At 32.2% G+C, this 17,677-nt stretch overlaps 3 protein-coding genes across 4 annotated transcripts; 2 read left to right on the forward strand and 1 right to left on the reverse strand.

Annotated features, from left to right (window-relative positions):
* The first annotated feature begins 674 nt into the window (after window positions 1–674).
* On the forward strand, window positions 675–2,802 carry LOC113851486 (E3 ubiquitin-protein ligase AIRP2-like). Its single transcript, XM_027481982.1, has 5 exons — window positions 675–883; window positions 1,407–1,569; window positions 1,713–1,779; window positions 2,306–2,522; window positions 2,595–2,802. The coding sequence occupies exons 1-5, from the start codon at window positions 801–803 to the stop codon at window positions 2,800–2,802; spliced, it is 738 nt and encodes a 245-aa protein (XP_027337783.1). The 5' UTR covers window positions 675–800.
* A 4,351-nt stretch (window positions 2,803–7,153) lies between these two features.
* On the forward strand, window positions 7,154–11,265 carry LOC113849112 (two-component response regulator ARR11-like). Of its 2 annotated transcripts, XM_027478744.1 has the most exons (5): window positions 7,253–7,329; window positions 8,788–8,940; window positions 9,058–9,444; window positions 9,639–9,715; window positions 10,057–11,081. In XM_027478744.1, the coding sequence occupies exons 1-5, from the start codon at window positions 7,305–7,307 to the stop codon at window positions 11,053–11,055; spliced, it is 1,641 nt and encodes a 546-aa protein (XP_027334545.1). In that variant the 5' UTR covers window positions 7,253–7,304; the 3' UTR covers window positions 11,056–11,081. The 2 variants fall into 2 exon arrangements, with proteins under 2 accessions (XP_027334546.1, XP_027334545.1); XM_027478745.1 differs by having other exon boundaries at window positions 7,154–8,940; window positions 10,057–11,265.
* On the reverse strand, window positions 11,081–16,190 carry LOC113849111. The gene is made up of 9 exons (XM_027478742.1): window positions 15,805–16,190; window positions 14,743–15,297; window positions 13,993–14,631; window positions 13,823–13,878; window positions 13,625–13,702; window positions 13,285–13,387; window positions 13,128–13,196; window positions 12,827–12,940; window positions 11,081–12,523 (listed from the first exon to the last, which is right to left on the reverse strand). The coding sequence occupies exons 1-9, from the start codon at window positions 15,874–15,876 to the stop codon at window positions 12,257–12,259; spliced, it is 1,953 nt and encodes a 650-aa protein (XP_027334543.1). The 5' UTR covers window positions 15,877–16,190; the 3' UTR covers window positions 11,081–12,256.
* Window positions 16,191–17,677: the final 1,487 nt, after the last annotated feature.

A 17,677-nucleotide genomic window follows, 5' to 3' on the forward strand; every position in this document is an offset into this window, starting at 1 on the left:
GTATTTTTTCTCTTCATGGTTTTATATTTTCTTGTTCAACTCTCTTACAGTATGAGTTATAGAAAAAATGTTAATTTCTCTAATTTTTACTTAATTTATTTACAAAATTAAATTTATCAACCATAAATTTAACTAATGGTATAATTCTAATTAAGTTATACAAAAAAATTAGAAGAATAAGTTAAAAATGGTCAAATTACAAAAAAAAAGTGTAATATATTATAATTTTTAAGTTCAGCAATTAGCATAAGCCATGAAGTTTCTAGTAACTACCGACTTGGAACTTCTGAATTATTCTACCTATGCAAACTTATTTCACCACAAAATAGTGGCAGGTGGCAATGGCACCATTAATGTTCCTTATAGCAGAAATATGAGAAATGAAAAAGTATAGAGCAGGCACAACATTTATTGGAGGGTAACTGGAGAAACGTTTGAAGCACTAGCTCTGAGATTGAATATTTGAGTACATCTATAAGAAAGACTTAGTCAAAATACAAATGTCAATGGTAAACCATAATGCAGTTGACAATGAAATTAATGAAGAAAGAAGGAAAAGGTAAGGCATGTGGTAGAAGGCATTCTTTTCTTTTCTTACAGAATGCAAAGTTTGAAAATTAAGCAACCTGATTTCTCAGCTGCTTTTAAGAGATATCCTTCCTTACTTACAATCCTAGGCTTTAAAAATTCCCTCTGAACTCTATACAACAAACCAAACTGGTCCCATTTCTAAAAAGCTAAAACTCTTTTTCTGTCAAACTCTCTTCCGTTTTGTTCCATTTTTCTTATTGAGACTTGTAATGTGGCAAAAGCAGCACAATACTTCTTCTTACAGTGATTCTGTCAAGGCTCTTGAAGATGATATTCAACATGCTAATATCCTGTAAGTTCTTTGTTTTATTATTTTATTTTTCAAGGATATAGTTTATAGTTATAAATTATCCCTTTTAAGGTAGAATGATATGTCTCTCTCTCTCTCTTCCCGGTTTCATTATATGAATGACAGACGGTTCAATATCACCCAAACAACATTGCCCCTGCACAATTTATACAATTGAAATGAATCATATCAATATTAGATTAAATAAAATAATCTTGACTATCTATGTATGGATTATATGGTTAAAATTAATTTGTCATACTCTTCCATGTATGGCCCCTTGCGCGTTTTATTTACATAAGCCATGGCCTGAATTGCCAATTTTGATCATCTAGAAGAATTACCTTCAAAGAGAAGTCATCTCCATATGTCACAATTTTCCCTTAATTTGGTCAATTTTGTCGGTGTTTAAAAGTGGTTGAGTGACTTTATTTTGCTAAAATGAAACTTTATGTTTGATAGTCTATGCTTATGTTAACTGTGGCCGAGCTTACATATAATATTGTTGATATTAAAAAAAATGCAGGGCATCAGCACTTCCTCAAGATTATGGTGGGGACTATTTTCAGATGAAATTATCTTACAGCCCCTTTGCTCCTCTTTTCTTGTTCTTGATTGAATGGTTGGATTTTAGTTGTACAGATACTTTGCCTATGTATTTGGGCTTACTCCACATACTTGTTTTCAATGTTAGTCATTATCACTTCAGGTTATTTTTTTTTTTAATGTTTACCCCTTTGTTCAGTTTTCGAATTCTTTCACTCTTTGTTTATTTGGCCCCACCCTTTTACCTTGAAAATGTAGATGAATTTGCTGTGCCATGTTTGTCCAGGTATATGCTGATGGAATGCCATCTATTTCCTCAAAAGAAAGGAAAGCAACTATAAAGGAATTCTATGGTATGTCTTAGTGTGTGTTTGGGTGAGCGTTTATAAATTTGAGTTGGAATGAACTTGATTACGTAGAATTGATTAAAAGTGAATTTGAAGTAACGTAATTTATGTTAGAAACCTGTCTCTTAAAAGTAAATTTTCAGTAAAAATTAGTATAAAGTTTTCATCTCAACACAAAAGCTACAATTTACCACGGTTGATTTAAACATGAGTTTTAAGAAAAAACTAATTTTGATTGAGAGGACCCAAATATCAATTTTTTTTACAAAATCATGTTACCATAAAATAAACGTGATTCTACATAAACTTAACTTGCATCCAAACATGCAGTTAATGTTACATGTCTCTCCTTTTCTTGCTGCCTTTCTGTCTTCAACTAGCATATTTGGATTCACGTTTTTAAATGAGTACATATCCATGTTTACTTTAACGCTAGCAGTTATAGTTTCCACGTTGGATCCACTTTTATAGGTATTTCGACATGTTTCCAAACACATACTGAATCAGCTTTGATGATGGCATGCTTTTGCAGCTGTTATATACCCTTCATTAAGGTTACTTCAAGGTGAATTTAATAATAATGATCAAAGAAGCAGCTATGCAGAAGTTGTGAGAGGAAATAGGCTTGAAAAGCTTCTCAATAAAGATCTAGAAGGAGACGAGGAATGTGGCATATGCATGGAAAATAGCATGAAGATGGTTCTACCTAATTGTGGACATTCTCTGTGCATTAGCTGCTTCCATGATTGGTATGTTTCTTGACTTACCATAGCAGTAACAAGTACTTACTGTAATTGCAAAATTTAACATGAAATTTTCAGGTATGTGAGATCAGAATCATGCCCATTTTGCCGTGGAAGCCTCAGAAGGATCACTCCAAGAGATTTATGGGTGGTTATTGGCAACAAAGATGTAGTTGACAAGGTTACCATTGCCAAGGAGAATTTAAGACGTTTGTACCTTTACATTGAAACACTGCCTCCAATCATACCGGATGCACATGTATATACATTTAATTATATGATATAATGTTTATTTCCATTATTGAGGAGGCTTCTCTTAAGATTAATTCAAGCATATCATATGGTAATTCTGACAAATTGTTCATATTATGCATTAAGTTTGAAAAGTTGGTCATGTGATGCAACTAGCTTGTTTTGCACCATAGTTAATTATGCTATTATAAATGGTAACTTCAATGAATAGATCATGATGCATTATGGAATTTAAATAACAGAATAGAATTTAAATAAATTATACAAATCTGATTTTGAAACAGTACAAAAGTATGAACTAAGAAAGGCATCATAGATATTTTGATTTTTGTCTTGTGAAGTCTAAAGTTTTTGTTCAATGGCTTGGAAATTGACACGTTCTGGATTTTGGTACACTAATAACTGACGGCTAAATTATGGTCCACAGAGTCATCATAAACTGTAAACAGTAGCTATTTTTCACGAGGATTTTGATTGTCCTACACCTCTTTTTTTTTTCTTACATTTATTTTCTATACCCCTTCTCTTTTAATTTCTCACTTCTTTTATGTTTGGTCAAATTCTTTTTTTTATGATATCATACATCATCTCTTATTTTCTTTTTTATTAACTCACTTCTTTTCACCTATTTTACACCCTTTGTGGGGACGTAAAACAAACATTATTGTTTTCACAATATGAGAGAAGTAAAGAAATTAGTTGAGCCCAAATGGCCCAATTATAATATTGCCAATGTTGGACTATTGGGCCTTGTAACTTCAGTCAGCCCAACATATCTTTCTATATGTAAGGTAACTCTAACAATTATTTCCAAAAAATAAAGAATAAAACACAAAAATCAACCGTATATGCTTACGTATACTGAAAAAAAAAAGTATATACGCTACGTAAGTATACCAAACGTGTTTTATTTAATGGCACAACAAAAGGGTGTAGCTATGGCAGGTGGCCCATTTGATTAGGTGCAAGCATATTCTCTCATTTCATTACTCAAGAGCTCTCAGTTACAAGGAAAATAGTGAAAAATTTAACAATGAAAAGTTAAAAAAAGAAAAAAGAATAAACGGGTAAATGGCAACTGATGAAGCATCATGGGAGAGAATAAGGGAGACCCATTTTCTTAACTTTTGATTAAACTAATGAAAGCTGTGTTCCACTTAGGTGAAGTTGCATAGAGTTGATCCTTTTTTTTTTCTTTCTATTTTGTGAATTTCCAATCATGCTTCCCTCACTACCCATTCCTTTATATAAAATAATTCCCCTTATCATAAAGAATTTCTTAGTGGGAATTTCCCTTTTAAGGTCATTTAGTTTTTGCTCACAATAGTTCTTTTGCTATCTCCCTAAAACCCCCCCTTACGTACCCCACTTGACAAAGGTACACCTTTAAATCCCCTTAGCTCTAACTTGAAAGTGAAACCTCCCAAACCAACTTTTTCTATAGAAAGAAAAATTAATATGGCTTGGTAACATCGTAATCCCCCTTTCAATGAAATTGAAGCACCAATTAAGTGCATGGCTAAAGTGTAAGATAAATTAAATAAAGGAAGAAGAAGCAAGAAGTTGGCATTAATGGAACTTAATTAAGTGATAATTGGTTCAAATAAATCATTGTTTAATAGAGTTTTAAAGTAGATGCCACCTTATCCCTTCTTATGCGTAGCAAATGGAGCTATCTTGGCCTTCAAATGTTATATTGGTAGGGTATCGTGGCCTCTATCAATGCACATGATTAGCTATCTCTAGATTGTTATGCATAACACCTTTATTTATTTTATTCATTTTCATTATTTCAACTTGATGTTAATAAAATTTGGCTTACAATATTTACACCCATTGGGTAATCTTACGTCATTATGGTGCACGTAATGGGTCAATATGATTCCATAGATCATTAAGATGGCATAATTAGATACCTTTTGATTTTGATTTATTTATGTGTTTCCAAATCCTTTTTGATTTAGTGCAACCTCCATTAATACTTAATTAGTATTCACGGTGAGTTCTGGTTCTCAAGTTTTACTGAAAACTACATATATAAGAAACAGGAATAATGAATCATGAATAATAGAAAGAGAGCAATGAATATTAATCATTAAATTTTGTTTGAATGATATTAAAAAAATGAATACACGGTTTTTTTTTATAAAATAATCAATGTATGTATATGTATACAGTTTTCGTGCCTGTATCATTAGTTTGGCTTAATCAAATCAGTTTTTCTTCTTGTTTATTAAATTCTACATATGCTGTCACCTTACAAATGAAGTTAAAAAGGTTTTGTTAATTAGAGATATTTAGAGTTTGGTAACATTTGATGTTAAATATTTAAAGTTGGATTCTTATCTATTAACCTTCAATTAATAATTTAAGAAAAAAAATTAGTATAATATTTATTATTAGTTAAAATTTATTAAAAATTATAAAAATATAAATGAAACTTATTAAATTAACAATAAAATTATTACCAAACACGTAAATCAACTGATAAATAATTATTTTAACTTAATATAATAAAAGATATATGTTATTTAGATAAAAAAAAAAACTCAAACATTTCTTATGATTCTTAAAAAAATTTAATTAATAAGAAAAACATATTTTTAAAGAAATGCTGCAGAGTATATTAGCATATGTTAGTAACATTTTTTAATTTCCAAATGTTTTCCTTTTGGAAGGTTATTGTTTATTAACTGAGCGTGGACAACACGCACCAATGGAGACAGGACCTTCAGGTATTTTTGATTTATGACCTGACACTGATGTTTTGTCCCTCTACCTTTGTATGTGCTTTTGTCTGTTTTTTCTGACCTTTTTTGGGTCCATCACTTAAATGTGGACACGTTAGAAAGCAAAATAAACCCCCCGGGGAGTGTGGTTGTACTTGTATATATAATTTTAAAGATATTAATTTAAAATTTTTATTTAATCATCATTTTAGTTCTTATTATATGTTTTTAAAGTTTCATATTATGTAAAATTGCACCATTAAACGTGGAGATCATCTCAATCCTTCAAAGATATATGTGATGAAACTATAAATTATCAAAAACTCCTTCATCCATTGTTTACTTATTTATTTAATATCAACCCCATCTTCATTATTTAATATAATTTGGATTGAATTGCTGTACTCAGGGAAGAGACTAAACTCTATTTTTTTTAATGCATAAGCTAAAAGCACAATAGAGTAGGAGGGTTAGGGAAGTAGCAGAGTTGAATAGGAGAAGGTGTTTGAACCCAATGGGATTTATTGATATCCAAGTTAAAATGATATTGGGTATGTCTAACAATTGCTCTTCCCACAACAACTTTCCCATCTTGTCTGCAAAATGCATTCCACGTGCCTTTCCACCAAAACTTTGTCAGTCATGGAATGAGTTTTCATGTTGTCTATCTTACCTTTTCTTTTATTTTTTCCTCTTTTTTATATAAATTAAGATGCCATCTTAAGTGAATTCCTAGCTCACAAAACAGAGGTGATACCTCCTCTTTATTTATATTTCTTGTCCCCTCACTTTTTCTTCATAAATTCCTCTCTCTTGCATTTTTATTCTTTGTTTTCTCCCCCTCCTATACAAACCGTACATTTCCCATTCTAAGCTAACAAAAGTAATAAAATAAACCGCAATCTTCCCTCCTATATCACAATTATAACTCACATGTATTATTTATAACACTTTATAGTGTCTTATTCAAATCATGTTACATTATGATTTATTATTATTTTTATTTTTGTATTAATGTACTTAATATTATTAATACATTAACTCTTAATACAAAATTATTATATATTATTTTTTTATACCAAGTTAAAAAAATTCAAAATAATATATATAAACTGCCACTTGGATAGTCCAGAAAAATGGTTAATTCTTTTAGAAGAGGAGCTTCTACACAATGACAACAGATTTTCCGGTATTGCAGAAGTATAGTAGAAAGTAGAAGCACTGTTTGTTTTCCCATGGTTATGAATGAGCATAGTACATAAACTGAGGTAGCTTTTGCATTATAACAAGCCTCACTCACTTTTGTCCTAACCAGATGCTTTCTTTGTCTGAACAATCTTCTCACTCAGTTCACTTTGCTTAAAGCCTCACAATGTGTCACTCCAAACCCATCATTATCTTTCGGCTGTAAACTTAAAAAACTAGTTCACTGTTGCTAATCCTAGTAATTAGTATACAACTAATTATGTATTAGCTCTTAAGTTGTAGGTAGGACCAAACCCAAATGGATATATACTAACATACGCCACAGGGACCGTTAGCTGTGCGGCGCCAATATTCTCTCTCTCTCTCTCTCTGCATTTGGGTCTTTCCCTTGATATTTTTACTCACTTTGTTATACTTATAACGAAGCAAACAAACCCAACTTTTTTTTTGAACTCAAAGCAGTGATCTTAATCTAAGGTTGTCTTTGTCTCTAACAAACATGGACAATGGTTGTTTCGCTTCTCCTAGACGTGATTTTCCTGCTGGTCTGAGAGTTCTTGTTGTGGATGATGATCCCACGTGGCTGAAGATCCTTGAAAAGATGCTTAAGAAGTGCAATTATGAAGGTTTTTTTGTTACTTTGTTTAAGTCACGAGTGGTTCTTTTCTCTTTCCACACACTGCCACTTTTGTTATCATGAGCTGTGTTATTATCAGTGTTTATTTGGTATACTAAAGATCTTCAAGTTTATATAAATTTTTCTAATGCACAGTTACTGTGTCGTCAAGATCATACTTTCCAGGTTTTGGTTATATTTTTAAAATTTATAGTATGTGGTGGGTCGTGGTCATGTTGTCATGATTCAGTTTCTAAGGAATGTGACTTTTTTTTTTTTTTGGGAAACAAAAATAAAAAGAAACAAATTTTCTTCTAATGAGCATTTAAACTGATGACATTTTAGTAGTTAGTTAATGATGTTAATTGTATGCGTTTTTGCAGCATTTTTCTTTCTATTTTTTGTTTTTTGCGTTAATCTAAGCTTTTGATAAATTAATCTGATGACTTTTTAAAGTACGACCCTCTTCAATTTTTCAAGAAGCAAAAACTTGAAGTTCAGATCGCAAAAGTTATTAGGAGATGGAGAAGGTTATATAAAATTATTAGCTCCGGTTCTATATTCTGCGTTACAATGTTTTAATTAAAAAATGTAAAGAGGAGCATAAGCAAGTTCCCTTGTCAAATTTGATTCTTCCTAATCTAAATTTACTGTTTTTTTTTGGCATTCTATATATTTTCTTTGAAACTACAATGCCATCTTGGTAATCCTACTTTCTCATCCATTGATAGCATGCACTAACATTAATGTGAGACGATAGTTGGTGCACTACCACTGGTATCTGAGATTTAGTTCTTAAAAAAAATCGAGTAATTGAATTAACGCTTTTTCTAATATGTTTTCAAGGACATATGATAAAAAATTAATAAATAGTAAGTTTCTATTAAATGTTATTAATACATCGAATTCAATAATATTATGTGATTTTTAATAAAATCTTATTATATATAAGTTCTTATTATGTGTGCCTATAGATATGTAAGAAAAACAATTGAATTAAGCTGAACAAACGAAATTGTACGTCTTTTTGGGTTTTTGAAAATGCGAGGCATTACTGCATCACCACAATCTCACCTAGACAGTTAGATTGAGCATTTGACCTCAGAAGATTGTAAAAACTTTTTGTCATAGATGAAAGAGAGAAAATTTAGTGCTCATGTCTCACAGTTTATGAGGTCTTTACATGATGCAATATTAATAAGTTAGATTTTGAGAAAATCTTTGGCTCCAAAATTTGAGAATATCTGTAACAATAAGAGACCTTTAAAGCTTTTTGTTCAGCCAATATCTTTATTGGCTTCCACTCTTCTTTCTGTTCCTTTTCTTTTTGTTTCTGTTCATATAAGTGAGATTTGACAGAATTAGCAAATTTTGGAAAGCAAGCACACGTCTTATATCTCTTATGTATTGTATGTTATGATGGCTGATTTGATAAATCATTCTTACTCTTTACCATCATTTGCTTCAGTGACTACTTGTTGTTTAGCAAGACATGCTCTAAACTTGCTTCGTGAAAGGAAGGATGGATATGATATAGTGATCAGTGATGTAAACATGCCCGATATGGATGGTTTCAAACTTCTTGAGCATGTTGGACTTGAGATGGATCTTCCTGTCATTAGTCAGTTCTCTATCAATACTATATTCAAGTTTTTCATTAAATGATATCCTTGTAATCCTTTGATCACATGATTGAAAGTCCATGCTCTGACAAGTCACACTTTGCAATGCTGTTCAGTGATGTCTGTGGATGGAGAAACAAGCAGGGTTATGAAAGGTGTTCAACATGGAGCATGTGATTATCTCCTTAAGCCTATAAGGATGAAAGAACTGCGAAATATATGGCAGCATGTCTTTAGAAAAAGGATACACGAGGCAAGAGAATTTGAAAGTTTTGAGAGTTTTGAGAGCATTCACTTGATGAGGAATGGATCGGAGCAATCAGATGATGGGAACCTGTTTGCTGTAGAAGATTTGACCTCGACAAAGAAAAGAAAAGATGCAGATAACAAACTTGATGACAAAGAATTTTTGGATCCATCTTCCACCAAGAAAGCCAGAGTAGTTTGGTCTGTAGATCTTCATCAGAAGTTTGTTAAAGCTGTGAATCATATTGGCTTTGATAGTAAGTTTCTTCTTAAGATTCTCTATAAAGTGTTATTTGGATCATCATTGTGACTTCTACAAATCTAGTTGTTAATTGTGCTTAACCTAGCATTGCATCAATGAATTAAAGTGTGAGTACTGGGCATGCACAAAAATCTAGTTGTAGTTGTTCACGTACCAAAATATTTGTAACATATAATTTCTGTTTGGCAGAAGTTGGTCCCAAGAAAATACTAGATTTGATGAATGTTCCATGGCTCACTAGAGAGAATGTTGCTAGCCACTTGCAGGTAATCCTATAATTTCACTCCTTAAATGTTATCCTTATGCTATTGAGAAAGAAAAATGCATAATAATTAATATCTTTCGTTCAAATAAGCATCTAGATTTTTTAATATCTCTTATTGTATGCATCATTACGTCTCATGTATACATGCACTTTTGGTAGACTTTGAATCACAACAAAACTTCACTTTAATGCAATTGGGTGTAAGGGGTAACCTCCAAGCTATTGATCCTGTCATAAATTCAATAAAGCAAAACAATAGGATAGAAAAAATGTATGTTTCTTTAATGTTCCGTAGGTTTGAAGTTTGAAACTCAAATTCCTGATGAGAAATTTATTGTGCAGAAATACCGGCTTTATTTGAGTAGGATTCAGAAAGAAAACGATCAGAGATCTTCCTCAAGTGGAATGAAGCATTTGGATTTACCTTCAAAAGATCTGGGAAGTTTTGGCTTTCGGATTTCAGTAAGCAATCAACAAAATGATGTTTCAATTGACAGTTACAATTATTCAGATGGATCATTACAACTTCAGAACGTGGAAACTAAAACTCATGAAGGTGATCCCAAGGGAATTGTATCACAGTCCACCACGGCAGAAAAAGGAAGGCCTGTGACTGGTAACATTACTGATACAGAGGTAAGAGAGAGTTTAAGGATGTGCCGTAATCAACCTTTTGCCCCTCTAGAGTCTGAAGGAAATCATGCAGTGTTTGATTGCTCCTTGCCAACACAGTACTCTTGGACTGAAGTTCCACATATGCAACTCAAAGAAGAACACAAGTCCCTTGTTCATTTAGACGATAGCTTCAATCCTTTGCCATTACATGGTAAGAAGCATCACATTCAAGTTGATCAATCACAATCAATTGCTTCAATTAGCTCCACTCCCTCAGTAACGGATGAAGAGGTTGCTGCTTGTGTAGAAACAAAACCTTTGTTTGCAGATTACAAGAATGATTATGCCAGTTCTGTGAGTTCTATAGGGAATGCAGTTGACACCTTTCCTATTCAACCAGGAAGCCTTACAATGAATGATCAATCCTCAGAACCCATTCCCACTATAAATTCAGGCTTGAAAACACAGGGATACAATCTTAGTTGCAATTCTGATCTGGAATTTTACCAAAGAAACCTACTTTTGGGAGGTGATGCAACTTCTGCACCTTTGGATGAGGACTTGCATTTCTATTGGCTACAAGGTGAATGCTATAACATGAACTTTGGTCTGCAGAATATAGGGATGTCTGAGTATTATGATCCAGGACTTATTACAGAAGTTCCAACCCACTTTTATGATTCAGCTGATTATTCACTAATAGATCAAGGTCTATTCATAGCATGATCTGTCCAGCCCATTCCTACATCTTCAACAAAAATCAAAATTCACGCATGAAAGACACTTAAATGTTTCTTGTAGTTAACTACATCTTTATTGAAGAACTTCAACTTCAAGGGTTGGGGTATTCTTTTTCCGATCATCAAGGATTTTGGATATTGTAGTATGTACAAAAATGGGTGATTACAAATATTGAGCTTAATTAATAACTTTGCTTCCTTCTTATTGTTATTCTTGCTTTAGAAAAAACCAGACATAAAAGTGCTAGTAACAATGGATGATCAACATACTGATTATCATTGAATGAATTTAATGTGTCTCACTAAATTAAAATGAACTCAATTTATTTGGCGAAAGAAACAATAAATTTACCTAACAATAGTGCATCAAAAAGAGTGTAACAAAAGTGTTATTATGGTACATTCTCCTATAAAATGTACGGAAGAAGGAATTATTTAGTTGTACATTAGAGTTCAAACAATAGATTGCCTCCTTTTAAACACATGGAAAGTCCTGATTTTGGGAACTTTCATATATAATCATATACAAGTACTGATTGGAAACTAGAAGCCACGTGCATAGATCACAGGAACTAACCGTACATCAAGTGGTTGGAAGCGTAGTTGCAGAACCAAGCAATGAGCAGAAAACGTTAAAACAGAGAAACTAGAGAGTTTTTTCAACAGTGAAGGTACTAAATGCTCAAGTTTTAACCATCATTTTCTTATCTTAATAAGAATGAACACTTTTTTCTTTTCAGAAAAAAAGTACCCTTTATAGTCTACGAACAAAAAGTAAAAAAGGAACGTCACACATCCGTGAACCGCGCTTTTATGTACGGGTAAAATTCTTCAAACACGCTCACATAAAAATATTCATATCATTGTCCTGAACACTTGATATTTGAATGGTTGGTAACAAAGTGGTGAATTACAAAGGTAAAGTTTATCCATGCGAAGTAATGTAACTAAAGATAATACATATTTTGTTTACCCTTTTTACGTATATACTAAATTGCCTAAACCAATTGTAATTACAGACTTAAATTCTAACTCTATATGCTCCCAAGTCAAAGCTTATTGAAGCCTAGACATAACAACTAAGGGAAAAAAAAGACTACAAAATTTTTCTTTGAAATGTGAGAAGACATCAGGATATAAAACTCTCCTAATCACATTGTTTAATACAAACTTGATGCTGTCAAAACTCAAGTGGCTTCAGTTTCTTTGACAGCATATTCTTCAAAACACAAGTTCATGTTCCAATGCTGAATATTTGGAGAAGCATTTTCTGTTGCGGTATTTGATAATGAAATCACTGATTGCCTTCTTGTTCGGTTAACTTTTTCTGTTGTACGTTTGGAATTATTGGTGCACATTGGAGGCTTCCATGAATTTCCTAAGCTTTTGTCATGGACTGTACTAGAACTTGCTTTTTTCACAAGTTTTGGTGACCGGGGCAGTGCATGAGAAATCTGAAAATAAAATAAAATAATAAAAAAAAAATTGAAGGTTAAAATAGAACATCTGGCAGAACCAAAGAAAATATCAAGTACAATATTATAAAGCATCTCCAGGTAGTAATTAACCGACAGAGATTAATGGTTGACAGATTATGTGGGACTGAGATGGTCATTGGTCAAAATGAATAGAATTGATTGACAAGCAACATACTTTAGAATATAATTAAAAAAGGCACAAACAATGACTTGCGGCTAAGCCAGCACAGAAGCATCAACTTTGAAGTCAATGGTGTCATTTCCAACAAGTTAACATACCTTTCTAATCTGATTACTTGGTGATTGTGATCCACCAGGCATGTCCTCATTTAGTTTGGATGTGGAGCCACTGCTCTTCCTCAGCTTCTTGTGATGATCATGCTCTGTTTTCCTCTGCATGAACATTCAGTTAAAGATGTTGAATCACCTTCTTATTAAGCAATAAAGAGGAATTGAAGAAGAATTATGAAGCCATGTCTTGACTAACTCCTCCATTAATAAATTTATTGGTTCTATTTTAATTTTGATCAGTTATTGGCTCTGTGAGTCACTAATAGCTTTGCCTAGTATTATTATTCACCTTGGGAGTCCTTTGCAGCTGAACTTTCTCTTCTTCTTTGGATTTAGTTTCATCCATCCTCTGCAAGAACTGAAATACAACGATGGGAAGGCTAGTTTTACCTTTGGTTCTGCCATAAATTGCATATTTAGTGCAAGGGACAAGGGAAAAAACTCACCTCTTTGCGTTTTACTGCTCTTTCTTCACTTCTGAATCTGAAAGGCGAAGATATGGTAGCTGATCGGGGATTGCTTTTGGTGGTGCTTGAAGATGTCAGGCAGCTGTTCCCAAAATTATTCACAAGAGTAAAAAAATATATAAATGAAACCTTACATATTTTGGGCATGTTTAAACTTTCTATTTTGAATTTCAAATTTGTGAAGTGTATTTATAAAATAAGGCTAGTGAAACATGCTTAGTAGGAAAAGTTTGAATAGCTCCAAAAGCAAACAGAGATTCATTTATGAGCCACAAAAATGAACATTAAGAAAAATTAGCAACTAGTGAAATTCTCTTACTCGACAGCGACGGAGGGGGAAAGTTTTGCATTTGCTGTAACACCTCCAGATACAGATTTATTACGTAGTCTTTCAGTCCTGACAGAGACAAATTTGATCGTGTGTCAATGAAATTTCCTAATGATGCATGCATCTGAAGCTGTAAAGGAAGATATTCTAACACACAACCAAAAATAAAAAGGTTCAGAAGCCAAATACCTTCTACCCTGAGAAAGTGGACTTGCTGAAGCTTGATTTAATAAACCACGAGATGCCTACAAAAAGGGGAAAAAAAATCTTTAGCAAGCAGCACAATTTTCTAGAAATAATGCCATTAAAATGTTGGGTATTTCATTCAAAGAAAAACCAAAAGGTGTACAAGTTAATACCTTAGTTGATGTTCTCAATGCCAATGGATTATCTTTCGGCAAATGAGAATGAATTTTCTTAATTCTATTCTGTTCAATTGCTGAAGTTGTTTTACTTGTTTCACCTAGCCCAGAAGCGAGATTGATCGACATGTAGTGTGTGTTGAGTGACCTTAAAGTTGGTCTCTTCTCCACCGAATCTCCAATAGATTTCATACTTCTTGCAGCAAAGTTTGTTCCATTTCTGGGTTTAACAGCTGAAGTAGCTGTTTTGCTCGTTACACGCGTGCCGGAAGGGAGATTGTTCGACATGTAAAGTGATGGCGCAGTTATTCTCTTCTTATCAACTGAGCCTCCAACAGACTTCTTACTTGTTGAAAAATTGTTTAAGCCATTTCTGGACTGTGAAAGTGCAGCAACTTTGTTGCACTTTTCACCAGTGCCAGAGGGAAGATTTATTGACATGCGAAGCGACCGTGCATTTGGTCTCTTCTTCTCAACCAAGTCTCCATCAGATTTCTTACCTTTTGAACCATTGTGTATTTCACTACTGAGTGATACACCTACAGCAACCTTCCCTTCATCAAGAGAATGAGGACGTTTGGCCGCCATTGTTTCAGTTGATAATTTTGAAGAATTTTCTTCCCGATCAACGGTGTGCTGCAGAATCAGTATGATAAATGTGAGAGGTGCCACAATTACAAATTTACTCATCACAAGAAACAAAAGGAAATTAGATATTAACAAAGCAAGAAAGCATAGACTATTTACATGATCAACCAGGTTAGAATTATGAACTTCAACATGATGAAACTGGTTAGAATTATCAACAAGAGCAGAACATTCCATATTGAGATTTGTATCAACGTGAGGATGTGGCACATCCTCGGTTCCTTCCACATTGGAAATGACTAAATCACTTTGTCCAGAGTCACATTTGTATTGGTTCATATCAGCACATTCAACAACTTGGCAATTAACAGTTTCTTTATCTTCTTGTTCATTGACAATCACAACATTGTCTGCTTTTGAATTCATCTCAGTGGATATGTCAGTGCAGTTTCCTTCCAGAGTTTTCGAATCAAAAGTTCCATTAGCTTGAGAATTTGCTTCTTGGATCAATGCAGCTGCTCTCTCTGCAGCCTTCTTCTTGTAATGAGCCTCAAAGTAAGCTTTCTTCGCTGCCACCGAACCCGGCTTCGAATACTTTTCAGCTTCTTCTACATAGCGTTTGTGTGAGAATGCTGACCATTTCTCCCAATCAAGGCCTTCTGTTATAAACCTTCCAAAAGAGATAGATTCTCCAAGCATACGCATAGGGTTTCCCTGTAATCAAATCAAAATCAAATAAAAAACTAAACTAATGCATATAACAAGTCATCACATATTGAATACAGAAAAAGAAATTTCAGAATTTTAATATTTATGCATTAAAACAAAGTATCCTTAACAGAACAATAACATTCATGGATTTACCAGTGCCATCGAAACCCATGTATGGTTCCTATCCTCGACAAGAACAACGTGAGGCCGAACTAAAGAAAAACTCAGAATTTTGGCAACGGAAGCCATAAATCGATATTGGGGGTGAAAAGTGAAAACATAATTGTTAATATTATTAACACTTCAACAGAATAGTTAAGTTGCAGAATGGTCGGAGAAATCAAAAAACGCAACCAAAAATCAACATTCAAAACAACCAACACCAAAGAAAGCACAACGCCGTTCTCAGCAACAAACCAAACAGAACAGACCCACAAAAAACGAAGACATGGGTCATCGAAAAACATAACAGAAGCGTGTGAAAGTTAAGATTTTGAGCCAAAAACTCACCTCTTGAACCACGCAACTAGTGTCAGAAGGAGTAGAGAAAGATCGCACAAGACAAGTCGTTGATTCACCCATAACGGAAAACTGTTAACTGAAAAAACAACCTCTTTGCCTCTCTCACTCTCTATAAACATTCAAGAGAACGAACCCAAAACTCTTTAGCTTCAGAAATGCACGTGAATTCACAGATTAAACGCTCAAGTAAGTACCCACAATACCCAATACAACAAATAACATTGGCATGTGGAAAAAATAGGAACTTCCTGGGTTGAGTTGAGTAACGTTAAGGTTTTTTACTTTGGCATTTATACTAAGTTACTAACTTACTAGGCGCCTTGGTTTGTGACACGACATTGATCCTTCTGGATTCTGCTCCTAATATGAATCTTCGTGTCATTGTGAAAGCAAAGTACCCTTTTGTCAAAATAATTTTAGGTGGATCCCACCATTTATATGGCCCACAATATTGAATATTTGTGGTAATTAATTCCCTTTTCTCTAACGTCTAGTTCCCCTTATTTTCTTTTCTTTTTCATTTTTGGCCGTTAGATATTTTTTTTCTGTTGTATGAATGTTCCTTTTATATAAAAAAAATAAATAAATATTTGTGGTGAACTGAATAGTAACGTGTGGATTTGATCAGTACTGAGAAATGGCTAAATTGTATATTGGCTAAACTTACAAAATAACTTTGTTGAATGGTCCAAAAAATAATTTAATAATATCATATAAAAAAATATTTTGATGCTAAATTTAAGTAGGATTTGTTATTTTTTTTAATTTGGACCAATAAAATGAAAATGGGGGCAAATCTCAACCAAGTATGGATAAATAATAATGTCCAACGGCCATGTCCGCAATTATTGTTGTTCCATCAAAAGATAGCCCAACAACGCGCATGTTGGATGCATGATTAGTAACATTTTAATCAAGATTACCAATTATTTATGATAATGGTTAAAAATTAAAAACAAAACATTTATTAAAAAGTATAATGACTAAGTTTTTAATGTATTTTTAATTAAAAATGTATTTATTAATTATTTAATCTTAATCCTTAAAATAATGATTAGGAAAGTTACTTTAATAAAATTAATAATTGTATAATGAAATTAAATCCTTGCTTTTCAAAATTATAAAAAATATTTTATCATGCATTTTTTCTCGATAAGTGACTTTACAATTATTTTGTCCATGTTCATATATATTTTTTAATTTCAAATTAGGAATATCTTCAAAAAAATTATTTTATATTAATATCTCTCTCTCATTTTTTAAATTTAATTATTTTTATTAAAATTTTCCTTTTTCATCTTCAATTTCAAGTACTTATCTTTTAAATTATTTTCAATTTTTTAAATCTATTATTTTCCCTTTAATCTAAGTTCTTTATTATTTATTTATTTAGTTAAATTAACTATGTATATCTTATAATGTTAAATATTTACATTTATATTCTTAAATTTAAAAGACATGTATAATGCATAAAATACTTGCTAGTTATAGTACTATATTATAGCGATATATAAACAATTAGTATAACATAGTACTCTAATTTATAACTTTCTAATTTAATATTTTAAATTGCAATCAAATTTAAGCATATATATAACTTTAACAGTTTCAATTACAAATATAAAAATTAATATAACAATCACTTTTTACTATTAAATACAATTTTATAGTAACATTCTTCAATTATACAAACTTCTTAATTCAATACTATTGAGAATAGTTTAACTTACATACTTTAATTAACAATTTAAAAAATTTATGATATATATATATATATATATATATTTGTTTAAATTTACTACTTTATCCTTGAGTTATCAAGTTAAAATGAGTAAAATAAACTATTTAATTTATTTAAACT

This window comes from Abrus precatorius, unplaced genomic scaffold (assembly GCF_003935025.1).
Source record: "Abrus precatorius isolate BTA unplaced genomic scaffold, Abrus_2018 Scaffold9, whole genome shotgun sequence".
NCBI lineage: Eukaryota > Viridiplantae > Streptophyta > Magnoliopsida > Fabales > Fabaceae > Abrus > Abrus precatorius.